Source organism: Citrus sinensis, chromosome 7, assembly GCF_022201045.2.
Source record: "Citrus sinensis cultivar Valencia sweet orange chromosome 7, DVS_A1.0, whole genome shotgun sequence".
NCBI classification, from domain to species: Eukaryota; Viridiplantae; Streptophyta; class Magnoliopsida; order Sapindales; family Rutaceae; genus Citrus; species Citrus sinensis.
In genome coordinates this window covers 6,732,602-6,749,440 of record NC_068562.1, presented here as the reverse complement: position 1 = coordinate 6,749,440, position 16,839 = coordinate 6,732,602, and the positions used below count along the sequence as shown (strand labels likewise).

Sequence of the window (16,839 nt, the reverse complement as noted above, 5' to 3'; positions counted from 1 at the left end):
TATTTGTGTGTCCGGCCGAGTATGGAAGGATCTAAAGTTGACAAGCACTAGAAGAGACAAATGAGGCAATGAAAAAGGTTGAACTGAAAGACCATCCAAACGTGCTAAATCCAGAAAGACAAGGGAAGTGAGAAACCGACTGACCTAAACAATGGGCCCACAATATTATTGTTTCAAGCACCGAGTAATTGTCTGAAGCAAATATTTCAATTTCACATGGCAGTTGCCAGTTGCCACAACGGCACAAGGATTCATAACGGATTGAACTCAAGCCGTAATCTCGAGACTGACAATGATCAATATAGTCACACATCCCGGGAATGTACAGCCCAGTGGCCAATAACATAACCACCAAACAAAAGAAGCATTAACTCACTACATAACGACGACAGTTCCCAGTACAAATGCATAACTTTTTTTTGTGTTTTTCTTCCCCATTGTTGCCCCTAACATTACGTTACACAGCTGAACCCTTCTACTTTGACATCAACAGAAGGACGTGGTGGACTTGATTACAGGACACGACGACTTTCCCTTTGCAACTTAACAAATCGACAACACTCCTGCAAATCCACTAGACACCCAACCAGGAAATTCCGCTGCTGGGACGATTGCTTCTTAGGTAAGGATCTTTACTTTCTATCCTTTCGGTGAATTGTTTGGTTCATTCGCGAATGTGCCATATTTGTTTTATTTTCACGACGATAAGTTAGCAATGGTGGATCTTTGTTAATCAGTCTGAACCTAAAGACTGAATGCTTGTGTTGGATATATGTTAGGGAAATTCATCGCGATGCTTACAAAGGATAAGGTTTTAGGATATATCGTTTTAAGTTGGGGAATAATACTAAAAGGATTACCTAATTGGTGCAATGTCTGGACTTTTGGCTGTATTACTTTTTCTCTCTACACCTGATTGTAATTGATTAATCAACGACCTCAATAGATTATATAATTTTCAGGCCGAGTCAATAAAAATTCCATTTGTTCTCAATCTATGCTTGAATGCAATTCATACTGTAACTGCTTAATTAAACCTTTAAATTATTTATAAATGTTAACTATGACCATGTGTGTGCAACTGTTATTTTAACAACCTGCATTGTACATCTAAATAACGTCTGTGTAAATAGTTTGATTTTTGTAGCAAATTATTATGAATTTAAATGTATTTAATGGTCCCACAGGCCAGGGTGAGTTGCCTTCAGGATGAGGAGATCAACTGGTTCGGTTCCGCGGATCAGACGGGGAAGAGTGCTAAAAAAAGTACCCGAAGACAGGATCAGTGCATTGCCTGATTCTGTGCTGTCCAATATCCTAACTTTTCTGCCACTCGAAGATGCAGTGGCCACTTCAAGTCTTTCGCAAAGATGGAGGCATGCATGGACCTCAGTTCGCAACCTCTGCTTCGACGATGGGGGTCCCATGGGGGCTGCTGCCGACAATCCTGACCTGGTGGATGAATTTAACAACTTCATAGAATCAGTGATGGCTGGAACAGACCCCGTATCAATACATACGTTCTCGCTTCGGAGTGTCAACGCTATACGTAGGGATCGGTTTCCTTTGTGGGTATCTCAGGCAATAATGCGGAATGTTCGGGAGATGGAAATCGATATTATCCAATACGCACCCATGCAGTTGCCCGGTTGTGTTTACAGCTCGATGACGCTTGAAGTTCTTCGACTACACACTGCATTTCGCTTAGCAGATCCTCCGGATGGTGTGTGTTTTCCCCAACTGAAGATTCTTCAAATATATATTACCCATCCTGAAAACCGAGTCACAGAGAAGCTGTTTTGTAGTTGCCCTTCACTGACGGAACTCAGTCTGACAGTTTTGATACAACCAGATGATCCTCCAGCGAACTTCATCATTCAGTCGACAACTCTTAACACATTGACGTTTGTGGTTCTCTTCGCCTCGTTGCGAGGGATGTCATACCACCATCGTGCTGTCATTATGGCGCCAAATCTCCAACTAATCCGTATTGTTGATAACATGTTGATGGAATACGAGGTTCATGAGATGCAATCCATCCAGCAAGCAACTTTAGATCTTCAACATTGGGAATCGGATACAGTTGATCCACAACGTGCTCGCAACCTCATCGAGGGTGTCGCGACAACAGCTTGTCTGATCCTTTCCGGTGGCGTTCTTCTGGTACGCATTCTCATACTATACCAGCATCTAATTATTCATCTACAGCACCGGGTAATTTGAGGTTGTAAACTACCATATAAGGGGTAACATTTGCAATGTGACATATTGTATCAATGTAACAACGTGATCGCACACATGCAATTAGTATAAAGTTTAGTTTAAGTTTGGTTTGACATTTAAACTGGGCAAGTAAGTAATTGCATGTAAATGGATTATATAGTAGTTTAAAATGTCATTATTTCCACTGTCAAATTGCGAATGTCAGAAACATGATCCTAAATTTCACCAACAAAAAACAATGGTGGTGGTTGAGTCCTTGCAGGGTAGCAAAACAATTACCACAAAAAGATGATATAAAGGTTTGTGTGCTGTTTGAACTTGGTGAGGTGACATGATTTATAGATTGTTAACGTAGGTTACATATGGATGATGAATGACGACATCTATTGTCATAAATTTATCCGAATGTGATTTGTACATAGTATTATTTTGACAGAGCGGCGCTGCAGAGAGATAGGTAGACAGAGATTGATATACAATTTTTTCATCTGTTATGACTGTTAGGATTTTGTATTGATCATCCGACGGACATCTATTGTTTTGCTTGAACTGTTAAGGAATGTCAGCAAGCCTTGGACAATCGGGCCAAATTTTGCATTTCAACAAAAGGGCTCAAGTTGGTTAATTATTTGTTACTTGAAAGTGACAGTACGTTGTTATTGTTGTTGTTTGTCTAATAACCAATTACACCGCAGGCACTTAAGCGGGCATGCGAAAGGCAGTCCCTGAGTCGGTTTGACAACCTCACCTCTTTGGATGTTGAGGTTCGACGAAGTGGCTGGAAAGGTCTGCATACCATCCTCACTGCCACCTACAACTTGCGTACCTGTATATTAACAAAGGTCAGTAAGACAACAGTCATGTGCAGTCATCAGGAACTGGGTTCAATATGTTAACCATGGGTTTGCCTGTTTTAACTGATCAGGGAGATTGGTTCGACGTAAACGACCACGCACTTGGCTGGCTGGAGACAGAGAATGTGCCCCATTGCTTGAGTGAACGCGTGACAAAAATAAAGATGAAAGCATTTACTGACGGAAAAGATGACGTACGCCTGGTGGAGTACTTCCTGTGGCATAGTAAAGTGTTGGACAAGTTCAGATACCACTGCCACGGAAGTGTTCAAGGTGCCAGATTGCAAACACTCTGCCGTAAAATTCTCAACTTTCGAATACAGTCTCCTACTGTTAACATTCGGGTCACTAGGGAAACACTCAACTAGATGTGTTTGGTGTTATTGGGGCCGATTTATGTCATTGGATTTCGATATGCTGCGGGACTTCCATTGGAGCTGGAATTAATGTGTAATATTTCCATTGGATGAGTTTTCTGTGATATATTTATGTGCTTTTGTAACTGCGATCAAACACATTTGCAACTGCTTTCCTTGAGTTCCCTTGGGCAGACTGATTTATATTATGTAATGACCCATATCCTTTGTTGATGCACCTGAATGATTGATGATAGCTGAAACAGAAAGCCAGTTATGCGACCTGCCCGTTTGGTAATCGCTGCTGTAACGAAAATGTAATATTACTTATTGACAACCTCAAACCGTAACAGTAACTAAGTGTTAAACGTTGTATGTGACTCACGTAAAAATTTTGGAGTGTCCATGAATAGTTGTGGTTTTATAAGGAATAAAAGGAGTTCCAACTCAGGAATGCACAAGCGTAGATGAAACAAAAAATGGGTGGTGTTACAACGTGCAAAATGTTGATGAAGCATTAAACATCCGTTACCAAGTACACATTATAGCAAATGCCATCAAATAATAAGTGGCAAGCAAGTATTAATGTCACGCCTTGGATTAGTAATGCACCACTTGAAGTTAGTCCTCATATTAGGGCACATGACAAGGGTCCGCCTACCGTGTAACAGATTAACGGCACCACTGAATTTTTTCTGTTTTATACAATTACACAACACTACCCTACATTTTAAGGGTCACCCTAAAATGCTACAGTTTATTAAGGGTAATTTTTAAAAACCTCCCCTGAGGTTGGAGGTTGTTGCAAGTACATGGGTTCACATTATTTTATCTGTAAACGATCCCGTACCATAAGTTAAAAAATTTATTGACTAACTGTTGACTTTGAAAAGACAATATTACCCATGTTGATAATAATTTAGCGACTGACACAACTAAAGTACAAGGGCTGAAACGTATGATGCGTAAGGGGAACTGCCTATATTTTTTTGACATTTTCCCCCTTTACAATTCCAAATATTTACAATTTCATAAGTAATTAAAACAAATATTTTAACCAGGATCAAGTTATGATATGTCTTTAACATCTTAAAAAAAGTAAATTTAAAACTTAATATATATATATATATAAATTCCCAATATAACCATTGGTTAGCACATTAATTTAAGGCTCACAAGCGGCACACATACACACAATTTGCATTTCTTCTTCCCCTTTACTCTTAGGCTGTGTTTACTTGCTGGAGTGGGAGTGAGGAGTGTGGATTCCTCCCACTCCAGCGTTTACTTCCTTAAAATGGCCACGGATTGGGAATCCCACTCCGTGGGCCCCACTCATTTTTGGAGTGGGGAGTGGGAGTGGGACTCCCATTGGGGGAGGTGGGAGTGGGAATCCACTCCCACCTCTCCCCTTTTTACCTTTCACTTTTAATTTAATTTAATTTAATTTAATATTTTATAATTAATAAAATAAAATAAAATAATATTTATTTAAATAATAATATTATATTTAACTAAATAATAATTTGCATTGATTCTAAGTTAAAATTATTTTTAAATAATATTATTATATTAATAGAGAATTAATAAATATAATATTATGATATTTATTTTAAAAATAATAGTACTATATTTATTTAATATTAATAATAATAAATAGTTTATTCTAAGAAAATATTAATTTTGTACTAAATAATATTATATTATTATTTTATATAATAATAAATTTAATATAATTATATTAAATAAAATAAAATAAGGTTTCATTTTATATTAAAATTAAAATTAATAATTTATTGTTCATAATTAAGAATATTAATAATTATAATAAATTTACAAATATAATAAAATAAATATTATTCATTAAATATATTTTTTTATTAGTTTTGTAATTAAAAACTATAATTCTTTAAATAAGGATTTATAAGATATTTAAAACTATTTACTCCCAATCCAAGACAAAGTAAACACATAAATTGGATTCTGATATCTATTCCATACTCCCATTCTAGTGTAAGTAAACAACTTACTCCCACTCCCACTCCACACTCCAAATCCTAGGATTCCCACTCCTCATGATTCCCAATCCAATTCAAAAAGTAAACGCTACCTTAATGGATTTTGGAAGCTCAAATAACACAAGCAACTTTTACTGCCCATCCCCATCATTACCCATTCAACATGCATCATGAGCATTTTCCAACAACCTCTATAAACAAAAACATATTTGAAATAGACCTACACATGAATGGGTCCGCCTAACGTGCAACAGTTGCACGGTATCCCATTTTTTGTCTTTTTTCAACTCAGCCAATGGATCAACGGTTAAAGTGTTCAACGGCCAGGATGTGTTCAATTGGCTATTAACACTTAAGTCCCTACTGTTTATTACAAAATCATAAAAGTTAAAAGTTTTTAAATATTTACTTACATAATTTCTGTTGTTTTAAATTTTTTAAAGTTTGATCCATTGACTTAATTTGATCATAAAAATAATTGATGGTGTAAATATAATAATGTAATATCACATACAATTTTTAAACATATGAAAATTTGATAAATGTAAATAATATTTTTTGATAAATAATATATATTTAATGTAAAATAAATAAATTGAATATGTTTTAAGAATATAGGTTATTAACCTTGATACTTTAGAAAATTATAAAATAAAAAGGTGAAATTTCAAAATAAGAAACATGTAAAAAGTCTTAGGTTGTAAAATTTTATTATTTTAATATTACAAAACTTTACTCTTTTATTACATTTTTGTTTTTAGCATTAGTTGACATGTTAGTTTATTTATACATACAATATGTTAATTTACCTATAAAATATCAATATATATATAGCCCAACAAAGTTATAGAAAGATAAATAAAGAATAACATAAAAGGAAGTTAGTTTATTTTTTTAAGAATATTTCAAAAGCATTTGAGCTTCATATTTGTTGAGAATTATCATTTTTTTAAGATATTTGAGCTTGTGAATCTTGTTGTAATGATAATTTATTATTTATTCTTGATTAAAAATAATTGAATAGTAAATTTATTGATTTCCAAATGCTCTTTCAAATATAGGGTAGTTGGTTAATTTTTATTGTATTAGCCTAAACTTTGTGATGATAGCTAATCAACCATTGTAAAAGATCTACCACGATTATTTTTACTTTCTCTACATCCCTCTAGACCATCATCAATAAAAAAGTTAAAGGTCCGTTTGGCACACTATATTATGTTATATTATATTATATTATGTAATGCACATGTATTATATTATATTATATTACATTAGCAGTATATTATAATAATTATAATAAAATTATACAACATTTGGTAATTGGTATTATCCTGTACTGCATTAATTTTGTACTAAAATTAAACTAAAATTATTTAAATTTATTATTAATTATATTAAATTATTATTTGCATAATTATTTTTACATAAATATAATATGATATAATAAAATAATATTATAGTATAATTTATTTTTTTTATTTTTATTATAATTAATAAAAATTAAAAAATAATTAAAATATATGTAATGCTTAATTAAGGCAAAATAATAATAATGACAGTGGTATTATTTAATAGTCAAAACAAAAAAAAATTATAAAGTTTAATGATGATGACGACGACGACGACAACATTAATATAAATATAATAATTAGAATAATAAGATTAATAAATTTATTAATATTAATAAAATAATAATTCAATAATAATTCAGTAATAAATTTAATATATTTTAAAAATAGTGACGGTAATAAAATTAATAAATAATAATAATAATGATAACTGATAAAGCAATCATAACAATTAAAATAATAAATTTTAATAATAATAATATTATAATAATAATAATGACATTAATAAATAATAATAATAACAGTTAAAAAAAATTTCAAAAGTCATTTTATAATTTTATCCAGAGAAAAGGACCTATACTACCCTAAATTTATAACTTATAGTATCTATTCAGTTTTCTTATAAATATAGGGTAGTGTAGTGTAATTGTTGGAAAAAGACAAAATTCCGTGGTACCCTGTTGCACGGTAGGCAGACCCCACATGAATTAGTGAGTTGTCAAATGTAAAAAAATTTAAGAAATACAAACTTTTACTATCAATCCCCGTCATTACCCATTCAAAATGTTTCGTTACCGTTTTCCGGCAAGCGCCATACACAAAATCACAGCGAATTGACTGAGAAAAACCAGAAAATTTATTAGAAAAATACTAGCATAATTTTGATAAATTTGCACATATGTAATTTTTTTTTTAATATTGTAAGGAAAGATAAAAAACTTGATCATGGTGAACATAATTGTTTTATTTACTTATAAAATTGTGAATATTTGTACTTGTAAAGGACGAAAATGTTAATAAAGTCAGTGATTTACGCATCATAAGCTTCAGCCCTTGTACTTTAGTTGTGTCAGTCTATAAATTATTATTACGGGTAATATTGTCTTATCAAAGTGAACAGTTAGTCAATAAAAATAAAAACCCCAGATAAATTATGGTACGGGGTCTTTTAAAATTAAAATAAGTTTCCCCATCTACTAGCAACATCCTCAAACCTCAGGGGAAGTTTATAAAAATAACCCAGTTTATTATTTTCTTCGGGAATGATATCACGTGTCTTAGTGGCCAAGGGACGGGGCTGAACTGCTGGGCTGCGGTAAGTGAAGGGCTCCCTCGCGTTTTAAAAATCCTTGCACGCGGGAAAAGACACCAACTTGAAGCTTCTTTGTGCCGCCTACCCTATTGAAAGAAGTTTCGTAGAAGGTACTGAAAGCAGAAGAATAAACTTGCGGACAAAACATATTTTAACAGAGGAAGAAAATATCTCAACCACCTGAAATTTGACGTTATCTGATGGTGAACCTATGACCACAATGACTGATTCAGACGAAGGATTGTATGACGGAGATGATATGCAGTACCAGATTAATGTAACTTCCGACGATGAACGCAGCTCAGATGCATCAGCTCACAATGAAGTGGAGACAGACAATGAAGGGGCAGGAATGGTGGCTGAACCGCAGTTGAACATCGAAGGCGACAACCGTGGAGGAAGTGGTCAGTTGGAGAACGATACTCAACAACAGCAGTGTACTGAAGATTGTAGTGAGGCTGAGAGTGCGCTTCCGGAAATGTTAGCAAAAGAATTCGCAAGTGAAGAGGAGGCTGGCATATGCTACCAAGAATATGCAAGGACAGTTGGCTTCGGCATTCGGAAACACAATAAACGCAGAAATGTGAAGGGGAATATCACTGGCAGAACGTGGGTTTGCAGCCGACAGGGATTCAGGGCTGCAAAGCACATGGAAAACAGATGCAGAGGGCGAGAAGCCAAGGCTGTTACAAGGACGGGATGCAGAGCACAATTTCGAGTTATTTACAATGAAGATACTGGCCGATGGGCGTGTAGTTTTCTTCAACGCGTCCACAATCACAACTTAACACCGCCTCAGCTAGTGCACCACATTAGGTCTCACAGAGGAGTGACGGGTCCCGACTTGTCAGCAGCTTTATCATTACATAAAGTGGGCGTGAAGCCATCTCAAATTCACGAGTTTATGGTTGACAGATCAGGAGGTTACGACAAGGTTGGGTATAATAGGAGGGATGTTGAAAATAGGCTGGCTGCCACGAGGCATGCATCGTTGAAAGAATCAGACGCTGAGACATGCCTATCATATCTTGATGGAAGAAAAAGCTCGGATCCGTCATTCTTTTATGACTTCACAATCACTAGTTCCAATCGACTTGGGGACTTGTTTTGGTGCGATGGCGGATCATGCGCAGATTATGCATTATTTGGTGATGTTATTGCATTCGATGCAACTTACAAGACCAATGCATATCGGAAGCCTTTCGTGGTTATTTTGGGGATAAATCACCATCGGCGAACAATTGTATTCGGGTTTGCTCTGTTGTCAGATGAGACAGAACACACGTACACATGGTTGTTAGAGACATTGATGACAGCAATGAACAACAAGCATCCGAGGACAGTTGTAACCGACGGGGACAAAGCAATGCGAAATGCAATAAGCAAGACATTTCCAGAAGCTTCACACAGGTTGTGTTGCTGGCATTTGGTCCGAAATGCTCAAACAAATATTCAAAACCCTGAATTTACAACGGAATTCCGCCGCTGCATGATGAACGCTTACACAAAAGAAGAATTTGACCGAAAATGGAAATTGATGGTGGATAACCATAATGTTGCCGCAAATGAATGGGTTGTTAAGATGTTTGAAGATAGACATATGTGGGCTGAGGCTTATTTGCGTGGAAAGTTTTTTGGGGGAATGCGAAGCACTCAAAGGTCAGAAGGAATGAATGCGTATCTAAACCATTACGTGAATAGAAGGCTCCGATTGATAGAATTTGTTAAACAGATGGACCGACTAATGGATCGACAAAGGGAAGCAGAGGGGAAGGATGACTTTAACAGTTCTGATGGACGTCCTGTTTTGGTTACACATTTAAAGATGTATGAGCAGCAAGCAGCTGAAAAGTTCACAAGGGCCATGTTTCGCCTCGTACGAGAAGAAATCGACAAGGAAGCGTTGTTAACTACAGAAATGTGTGACCGGGATATAATGTCAACAACGTACAGGGTTAGGCGGTTTGGATCGGTTGGAAAAGAGGTGAAAGTAGTGATTAATGAGACCAGCAAAACCTTATCCTGCACCTGCAAGTTGCTTGAGACAATTGGAATTCCATGCTCGCATTCATTTGTTGTGTGCAAGGCTCAGAATATGACAGAAATTCCAAGTTCGATGATTCTTTCTCGATGGAGTAAAGCTGCAAAGATAAAAGCTCACACTTCGTCCGATATAAGTTGTAATAAATCACATTACATGACGGAGCAGGCTCGTATTGGCCAAATATATGCAGCATGTCGAAGTTTGCTAAGATTCGCTGGATTAAGTTTGGCCGCATACAATGTGGCAATTACAGATATTCACCAGTTGACTTTGAAGTTGCAGGCAATGTCTCACACCGAAGAACCAGCAAGGCAACCTTTAGCGAGGAGAGACACAGTAGTACAAGATCCGGAAGTTGTTCTTACCAAAGGTTCAGTTAAAAAAACGAAGATGGGACAACCACAACAACGAAAATGTAGCAGATGTGGTCAGCGAGGGCACAATGTTAGAAAGTGCAAAAAACGAGGAGGGACAAGACAGCAGCTGGATGACTGTTCAAGCCATTGCATGCAATTTTTTTGTGGTAGTAATGTAATGGGACCAAATGCGACAGACGCAGCAGACACAAACCAGGCGCCGCAACAACCCACACGATACCTTAACGTTATGTCGCGGCAGCAAATAGGAGAAAATGGTAGACAATTTTCTCCTACATCAGAGTCATGGTTCCAGCAATTTTCAGCCAGTACAGCAAGTCAATCAACCGACCCAACTCTAAACACAAGTGCCTTTGCAAGTGTATCCAACTGCATTGCAACCTCATCTTCTACACCAACTAACTACGCCCACATTTGGAATTTGTAAAAGAATATTGGCGCTACTCCAAAAAGATCTAGAGGTTGGGGATTTAATACAACTATTTTTTTGCTCCCACTGTATCCGTTAATTTTGCAACAAAAAAAAAGAATATTTAAGAGGCAGTTGAGAAACAATTTTTATACCTATGCCAAGCTTAAATAAGCACAACTTGCGTAACTTCATTCAATCCCTCGTTGAGTTCAATTACTACATAAAGCATCTTCCTCAGGACTACAACATAAAATGAATATTTCAGTAACTTGGCCAGGCCAAAGTATCAGTATCATATAATATGCAGAATTCAGAGAAGATGTTATTTCAGCTAACAGCATGTACTGATATAATACTCCAGGAACAGCCGTCTTGACAAATTAAAAATTGACGGCAATGTAAACTCATAAATGATTAAGTTCAGTAGTGAGACACTGCGGCATCCACGATGGAAACTTTATTGTTATATGCCAGCAACAAAACATAAGTTGTTTATCACTCACAATTGTCAGTGGTTGATTGTGCTTTTTGGAATGATGAACTGCAACTGTCAAACCCAGTAATTTTTTCTTTTCGGAAAGCATGGATGCACTTATACAATAGAACGTCAAATCAAATGCAGCTAATGGCGGCGACCATGCCCCATTTGGCTCGCACTCCGAAGCTGTCGTACGCGCTTCTTTTCAATCGCTTCATAAATTGAATGGGCTTCATCGTCAACACGCGATCGATGCTTCTCAGCCTTCAAACGAACATTGTCCTTCAAACAGTTGAAACTGTATGTCATGAGATCTATCAGAATGCGTGCCCTCTCACTATCTGAATCAAACTTTATCTGAATGAAATGAACAAACACAATAAGTACAAGGCAGCAAAAATTGAATGGATACATAATTAATATTAACGGCCTGGGTTATAGCATTGAACAGTTAAAAATGTTACGCACCTCTGCCTCCGAAAGGCATGACCACATTTTATGTCTCTCCATCATCAACATAACATATAGTGCACAATCAGATTCGTTACGTATACTGGCCTGCCTGGTACAAAGCTGGATTACGAACTCGCTCATGTTTAACCTTCCCGATAAACAATTTGAGCCACAATGTTGCAACGCCATCTCAATGAATTGTAGCTGCAGGAACATCCGTCAATCGATAGATTGCAGTAATAACAATAGTAATATTTGACACTTCCTTTTAAAACAAAGGAGGATTATTTACAACAACAATGGTTCATTTATAAGTAATTTTTTTTGGCAACAAAGTACACTCGATTGGCATCTACATTGGTAACTCACCGCTCGTTTGCATTCAACAACGAACATTTGTGACTTCATTGCAGTGGGCAGTGGATCCCATATCTCCACCCGCATTTCGTATATTAATACAACCAATAAGTACCAGTGTGTAAAACCATGGTTCACCGGGACAAAAATCTATTGATGATTGCAATACCAGGGTGAAATAAACTGACAGATAACATCAAAATTAACTAAAAACGAGGTTTGCTGATTGCTTAAGTAAAAAATGCTTACTTGCTTACACGAACCAATATTCGCCAGGTATAAATCACCACTGATAAATTGTTTAATACCAAAAGTAAGGTCTGTGGGGTCCCCACTGATGTTATCGTGCAACTGTACAGTTTATAGAACATCAACGCTATCACAGCCGAAACTAAAATTATAGGCAATGGAAATAGTGGGTTGCCAAACTTGAATAACAAATATTTGTAATGCTCTAGTTAAATGTAATTACAAGAACAATATCTCAACTTACATGCATAGTAAACAGATGCACCATATTGAATGAACACACGAAATTTTATGTTAAACTGTCCCTTAGGGGATAAAATTTTAATATTGCAATATAACACAAAGTCCTTACAGCAGAATACGCTGGCAGAAAAAGGCTGAAATTACTGTTTCCCACGTTTACACTCGCATTCGCAGATAACAATTCTGAGACAGCAGAAACAATCTGAAAAGTACGAGTATTAACACTTGCATGTAAGGGGTATTCACTTCATTCAACATATAAACAAATAACAAAAACGTCAAGCCCCATTAAATTCCAAGAGCAATCATTATAAAATGTGTATGTATTATTCATACAAGTACAGCACTTGACAGAAGGTGGTTGTACCTTCACATTGATTGTACTTCTAGGAGAGAGACACATAATATCATGTCTGCTGATGCAATTGAAGTTCGTCTTAAAAACTATTTCCCTGCAACGGAAAATCTATCATGCAGACATTTTTGCCATAATTATTGATTTCCTACAATTAAGTCCGTTTATTCGAAGCTCAAACACAATCAAGTAACTTTTTATATGAATGCCAGTACTAATTCAACGACATAAGTAATACGTTACCCCTTATTCAAATTTTCATCCATGCAGAAGTTAATCAACATCTCGTCATCAGTACTCAAAGGTCTTTGCATCACATATGGTCCAACCCGATAACGTGCTCTGCCAGCACCTATCTGATTAAGTGGTGACTTTGGATGGACTACATTCCCAGTCTTTTTATTCGGTTCTGAACACTTCTGCACCACAGCAGGCTCCTGCAACATATTTTCCTCATAATAATTACAAAATTATAAAACATAAATTACATTCGGTTAACCAAAAACAACTAAAAGAAGATGCAAATTTCAGATTTAACTTTTATTAGTTACAGATAACCTCAATCCTTATGTTACTATGCAAGCTTTCACTGCATGGTGGGGACGTCTGAGTCTCCATGACAAAATCTGCTACATCAATTAAATCCATATGTTGTGCATCTTCACAAACATCTTTTTCCTTGATTTCATTATTCTGGTACATACTGCCACTTGCTGCACTTTTGTACAATTGCTTACTCTCACAGTTGGTGCAAACTCCCTCTCCTTTGGTTGCATCACTCCAGTCCTTCCCCTTATCGTTATTGCCATGGTTACTGCGGCACGATCCATCCGTCTTTAAATTTTCAACATATCCTGATGGCCTACTTGATATCACTACTGCCTTATCCAATTGACTAACTGACTTTATTTTCGTCATTCCCGGGGCTGTTGTCATCTGTCTAACATCCGAGTCTCTAAAATCTTCTTCCACAGCCATACTGCATCCATCTGACCTTGAGTTCGCCTTTATTACAGATGCAGCACAGACTCGTATCTAGTAAAACAATTTTACAAGTACGAAGTTATAAGTAAAGTGCTGAACCAAATATATATGTAACATCCAACTACAATAAATGTAAAGCAAGGACATATTGAAAAGCAGTATTCATGGATCGCACGTTTTTCATTGTAAGCATATTATTTGCTTTCATAGAATCCCACAAATTTACAATTCCTTTTTCAGATTACCTCATCGCTACTATAACCACCTTTATTCTCTATCCATTTCATCAACCGCTTTATCTCATCTACGTTCCACAAGGCCAGGGGACACATAGACCTGTCTCTTTGTACTTTTCCATACACTATAGAATTAAAATAAAGCATCTGGAATAAACAAAAACAACAATGCAAATTATAGTCAGTTACTCAACTGAACAAAGTGAAGGAAAATATTGACACTATATCATTCCAAGATGCGATATCACCTCTAAGTACAAAAGACAGCCGCCTATGTATGCCAATTTCTCTTCCTTGTACCTAGTAATGCCTTCAAGAAATTTATGAAAACAAAATGTGGCCCAATTCCTCTTCTGGATACAGTTCACATCTTTCAAAGAAAATAAGAAATTACAACTTATGTGTACTCCACCAGGGGGACATAGAACAGTATATAGAGTAAACAACATAAATGTGACTTTGAACCTATCATCGGCTGCCGTCGAATTACTCAACATTTCTGCCAATTTCTTGATGTTGATTCCTGTAGATGATGCACTGAACATCTTTACATATGATTCAACTTCTTTGATGTCACCCTGTAATCTTAAAGGCATGCCCCCATCTATTAATCCCATGACATGACCAAAGCTATTAGCACTGAGCTCTACCTCATTACCATTCAAAACTACAACGCGCCTACATACATCAATCCTATCTACCAACCAACCACAAAGCTTCCTTTTCAGCCTACCACTATTCAACTCAAGCACGCTCCCCATACCCATTTCACATACAGCTGCTCTTTGTTCATCAGATAGATTTGTAACAGCTGCTGCCAATCTGTCTGGTGCACATCGTGTAAAATATGTGTTAGTTGCTTCCCCTTTGACTGCTTGTTCGACTCGGACTTTGTACTTCCATTTCATCTTTGGTGGTAAATTTTTAAATGACGTCGCAATTTCCCTTCGAACCTGCAGTTAATAGAAACACACAGACATACACCTTATTGCCAATTAAAAAGGTGTTGCGGTACACTAAATTTTATTTCCATTTAACGCACCTCTCTTGTAATGCTGGTGTTTGCATCTGTTGCCTTCATTTTACGCACAGTTGCACCACTGAAAGTAACTCAAATCATTTCCAATCCACTCGTCATTGATAAAATTTAGTTATTCGGATAGTAAACATACTTACAAATAGCTGATGAATCCATAATGGGTATTACGTTCTATTGTTCGATTGCCTTCCATATCTTCGTTCAAGCTGTTTACGTCCCTACATTTTCGCTTGCGAACCTCCCCTACCTTCATTGCTGCACTGAAATTATAAATGAGTGCTTCTAACGAACTGCGCCATTCTGATTTTACAGAATTTAATTACAGGGTATGTGTAAAACCACAACAATAAGATCACAGTCTATAAACAGACTTATCTGTAACAACCATGCCACCGTCTACAATGTTAATCAATCATTTTCATAGACTCATTTCGAGGGGCTTCACACATTAAATGCCCATCAACATTCTTGATTTTCTAAGAAACACATTCATGCTAATTGATTCCAACAATCAAATTAACAATTGAACACTAACATCTCATCCATACATTATTGGTGACCAGAAGATAAAACAAAGTTAACAATTTCATTATAAGAACATGCCATAAATGTATGTCCTCATCAATTACCCATATAACTAATTGATACTTACAAAAGATATTTACTTACTAACAAATTTCAATTCATCGTCGAACACTTTTAAGTCCCTCTTGTGCCTTCAAACCGGCAATTAGTGCAGTGAGATTCCTCAAATCAGTCCTCCCTAGTAACATCACATTCTTTGACGACCCCTGTTTACATACTTAATCGAAAATTTTCCCCATTACCACTCGTTTACTGAACTCTTCCACCAACTATTCAACTAACCCTAAAAACGTCTTTTATAAATATTCCAACTAAAACAAATTGCAAGTTTATATCGAATTACCTACTACGTTGGATCATTCGATATGCCCACACTTTCAGAATCAGAAATTCCTTCGAATGCACATGCCGGGAATTTTTTTTTTTTATTTCACCATCGCCTCCCTACAACTGCGCGGACATATTCATGTACACATCAACCGTTTGCTAATATTCCACCAATAATTGCGATCCAGGAATACCAATTTCGTGTGTTCACTTTTTGTCTACAGATTGATTTTCAAATGAAATCGCTGAAACGGTATGTCGTAGATCAAAGATCCTGAAATGCACGCTCACTATTAGATGGTATTACACTCACCCAAAACCGGCTACAAAGGTTGTCAGTTCTCGCGGCCTTTCTCCAATAATTAATTTAAACCGTTGGATTGAACGAGTAACCATCCAATGGCTTCACAGAATAAAGACAAAAAAACTGTGGCACCGTGTCACTGTGGCACCACAGGATGACCCTAATTTTAAATGGTTTTGGGGTGGAGTGTAAGACCTTTTTTTTTTTAAAGTTAATTTACTTCCACTAATACACGTGAAGAAATCTATTCTTACGGTTCGAATTCATGAATATTATTGGACTAC

General features: G+C 36.3%; 4 protein-coding genes across 4 annotated transcripts; 2 read left to right on the top strand and 2 right to left on the bottom strand.

Annotated features, from left to right (window-relative positions):
- The first annotated feature begins 265 nt into the window (after window positions 1-265).
- On the top strand, window positions 266-3,654 carry LOC127903851 (F-box/LRR-repeat protein At4g14103-like). Its single transcript, XM_052445112.1, has 4 exons — window positions 266-622; window positions 1,188-2,163; window positions 2,919-3,065; window positions 3,149-3,654. Exons 2-4 carry the CDS (start codon window positions 1,210-1,212, stop codon window positions 3,443-3,445), a joined length of 1,398 nt encoding a protein of 465 aa, XP_052301072.1. The 5' UTR covers window positions 266-622; window positions 1,188-1,209; the 3' UTR covers window positions 3,446-3,654.
- A 4,678-nt stretch (window positions 3,655-8,332) lies between these two features.
- LOC127903750 (protein FAR1-RELATED SEQUENCE 5-like) lies at window positions 8,333-10,960 on the top strand. The gene has a single exon (XM_052444443.1). It carries the CDS (start codon window positions 8,333-8,335, stop codon window positions 10,958-10,960), a length of 2,628 nt encoding a protein of 875 aa, XP_052300403.1.
- Window positions 10,961-11,108: 148 nt separating this feature from the next.
- On the bottom strand, window positions 11,109-12,084 carry LOC127903858 (uncharacterized). Its single transcript, XM_052445121.1, has 2 exons — window positions 11,892-12,084; window positions 11,109-11,780 (listed from the first exon to the last, which is right to left on the bottom strand). Exons 1-2 carry the CDS (start codon window positions 12,063-12,065, stop codon window positions 11,568-11,570), a joined length of 387 nt encoding a protein of 128 aa, XP_052301081.1. The 5' UTR covers window positions 12,066-12,084; the 3' UTR covers window positions 11,109-11,567.
- An 80-nt stretch (window positions 12,085-12,164) lies between these two features.
- Window positions 12,165-16,693, bottom strand: LOC102606890 (uncharacterized). The gene is made up of 11 exons (XM_052444442.1): window positions 16,268-16,693; window positions 15,477-15,594; window positions 15,343-15,400; window positions 14,549-15,253; window positions 14,310-14,447; window positions 13,639-14,115; window positions 13,324-13,517; window positions 13,093-13,177; window positions 12,835-12,927; window positions 12,483-12,584; window positions 12,165-12,383 (listed from the first exon to the last, which is right to left on the bottom strand). The coding sequence occupies exons 2-11, from the start codon at window positions 15,590-15,592 to the stop codon at window positions 12,165-12,167; spliced, it is 2,187 nt and encodes a 728-aa protein (XP_052300402.1). The 5' UTR covers window positions 15,593-15,594; window positions 16,268-16,693.
- Between the last annotated feature and the right edge of the window lie 146 nt (window positions 16,694-16,839).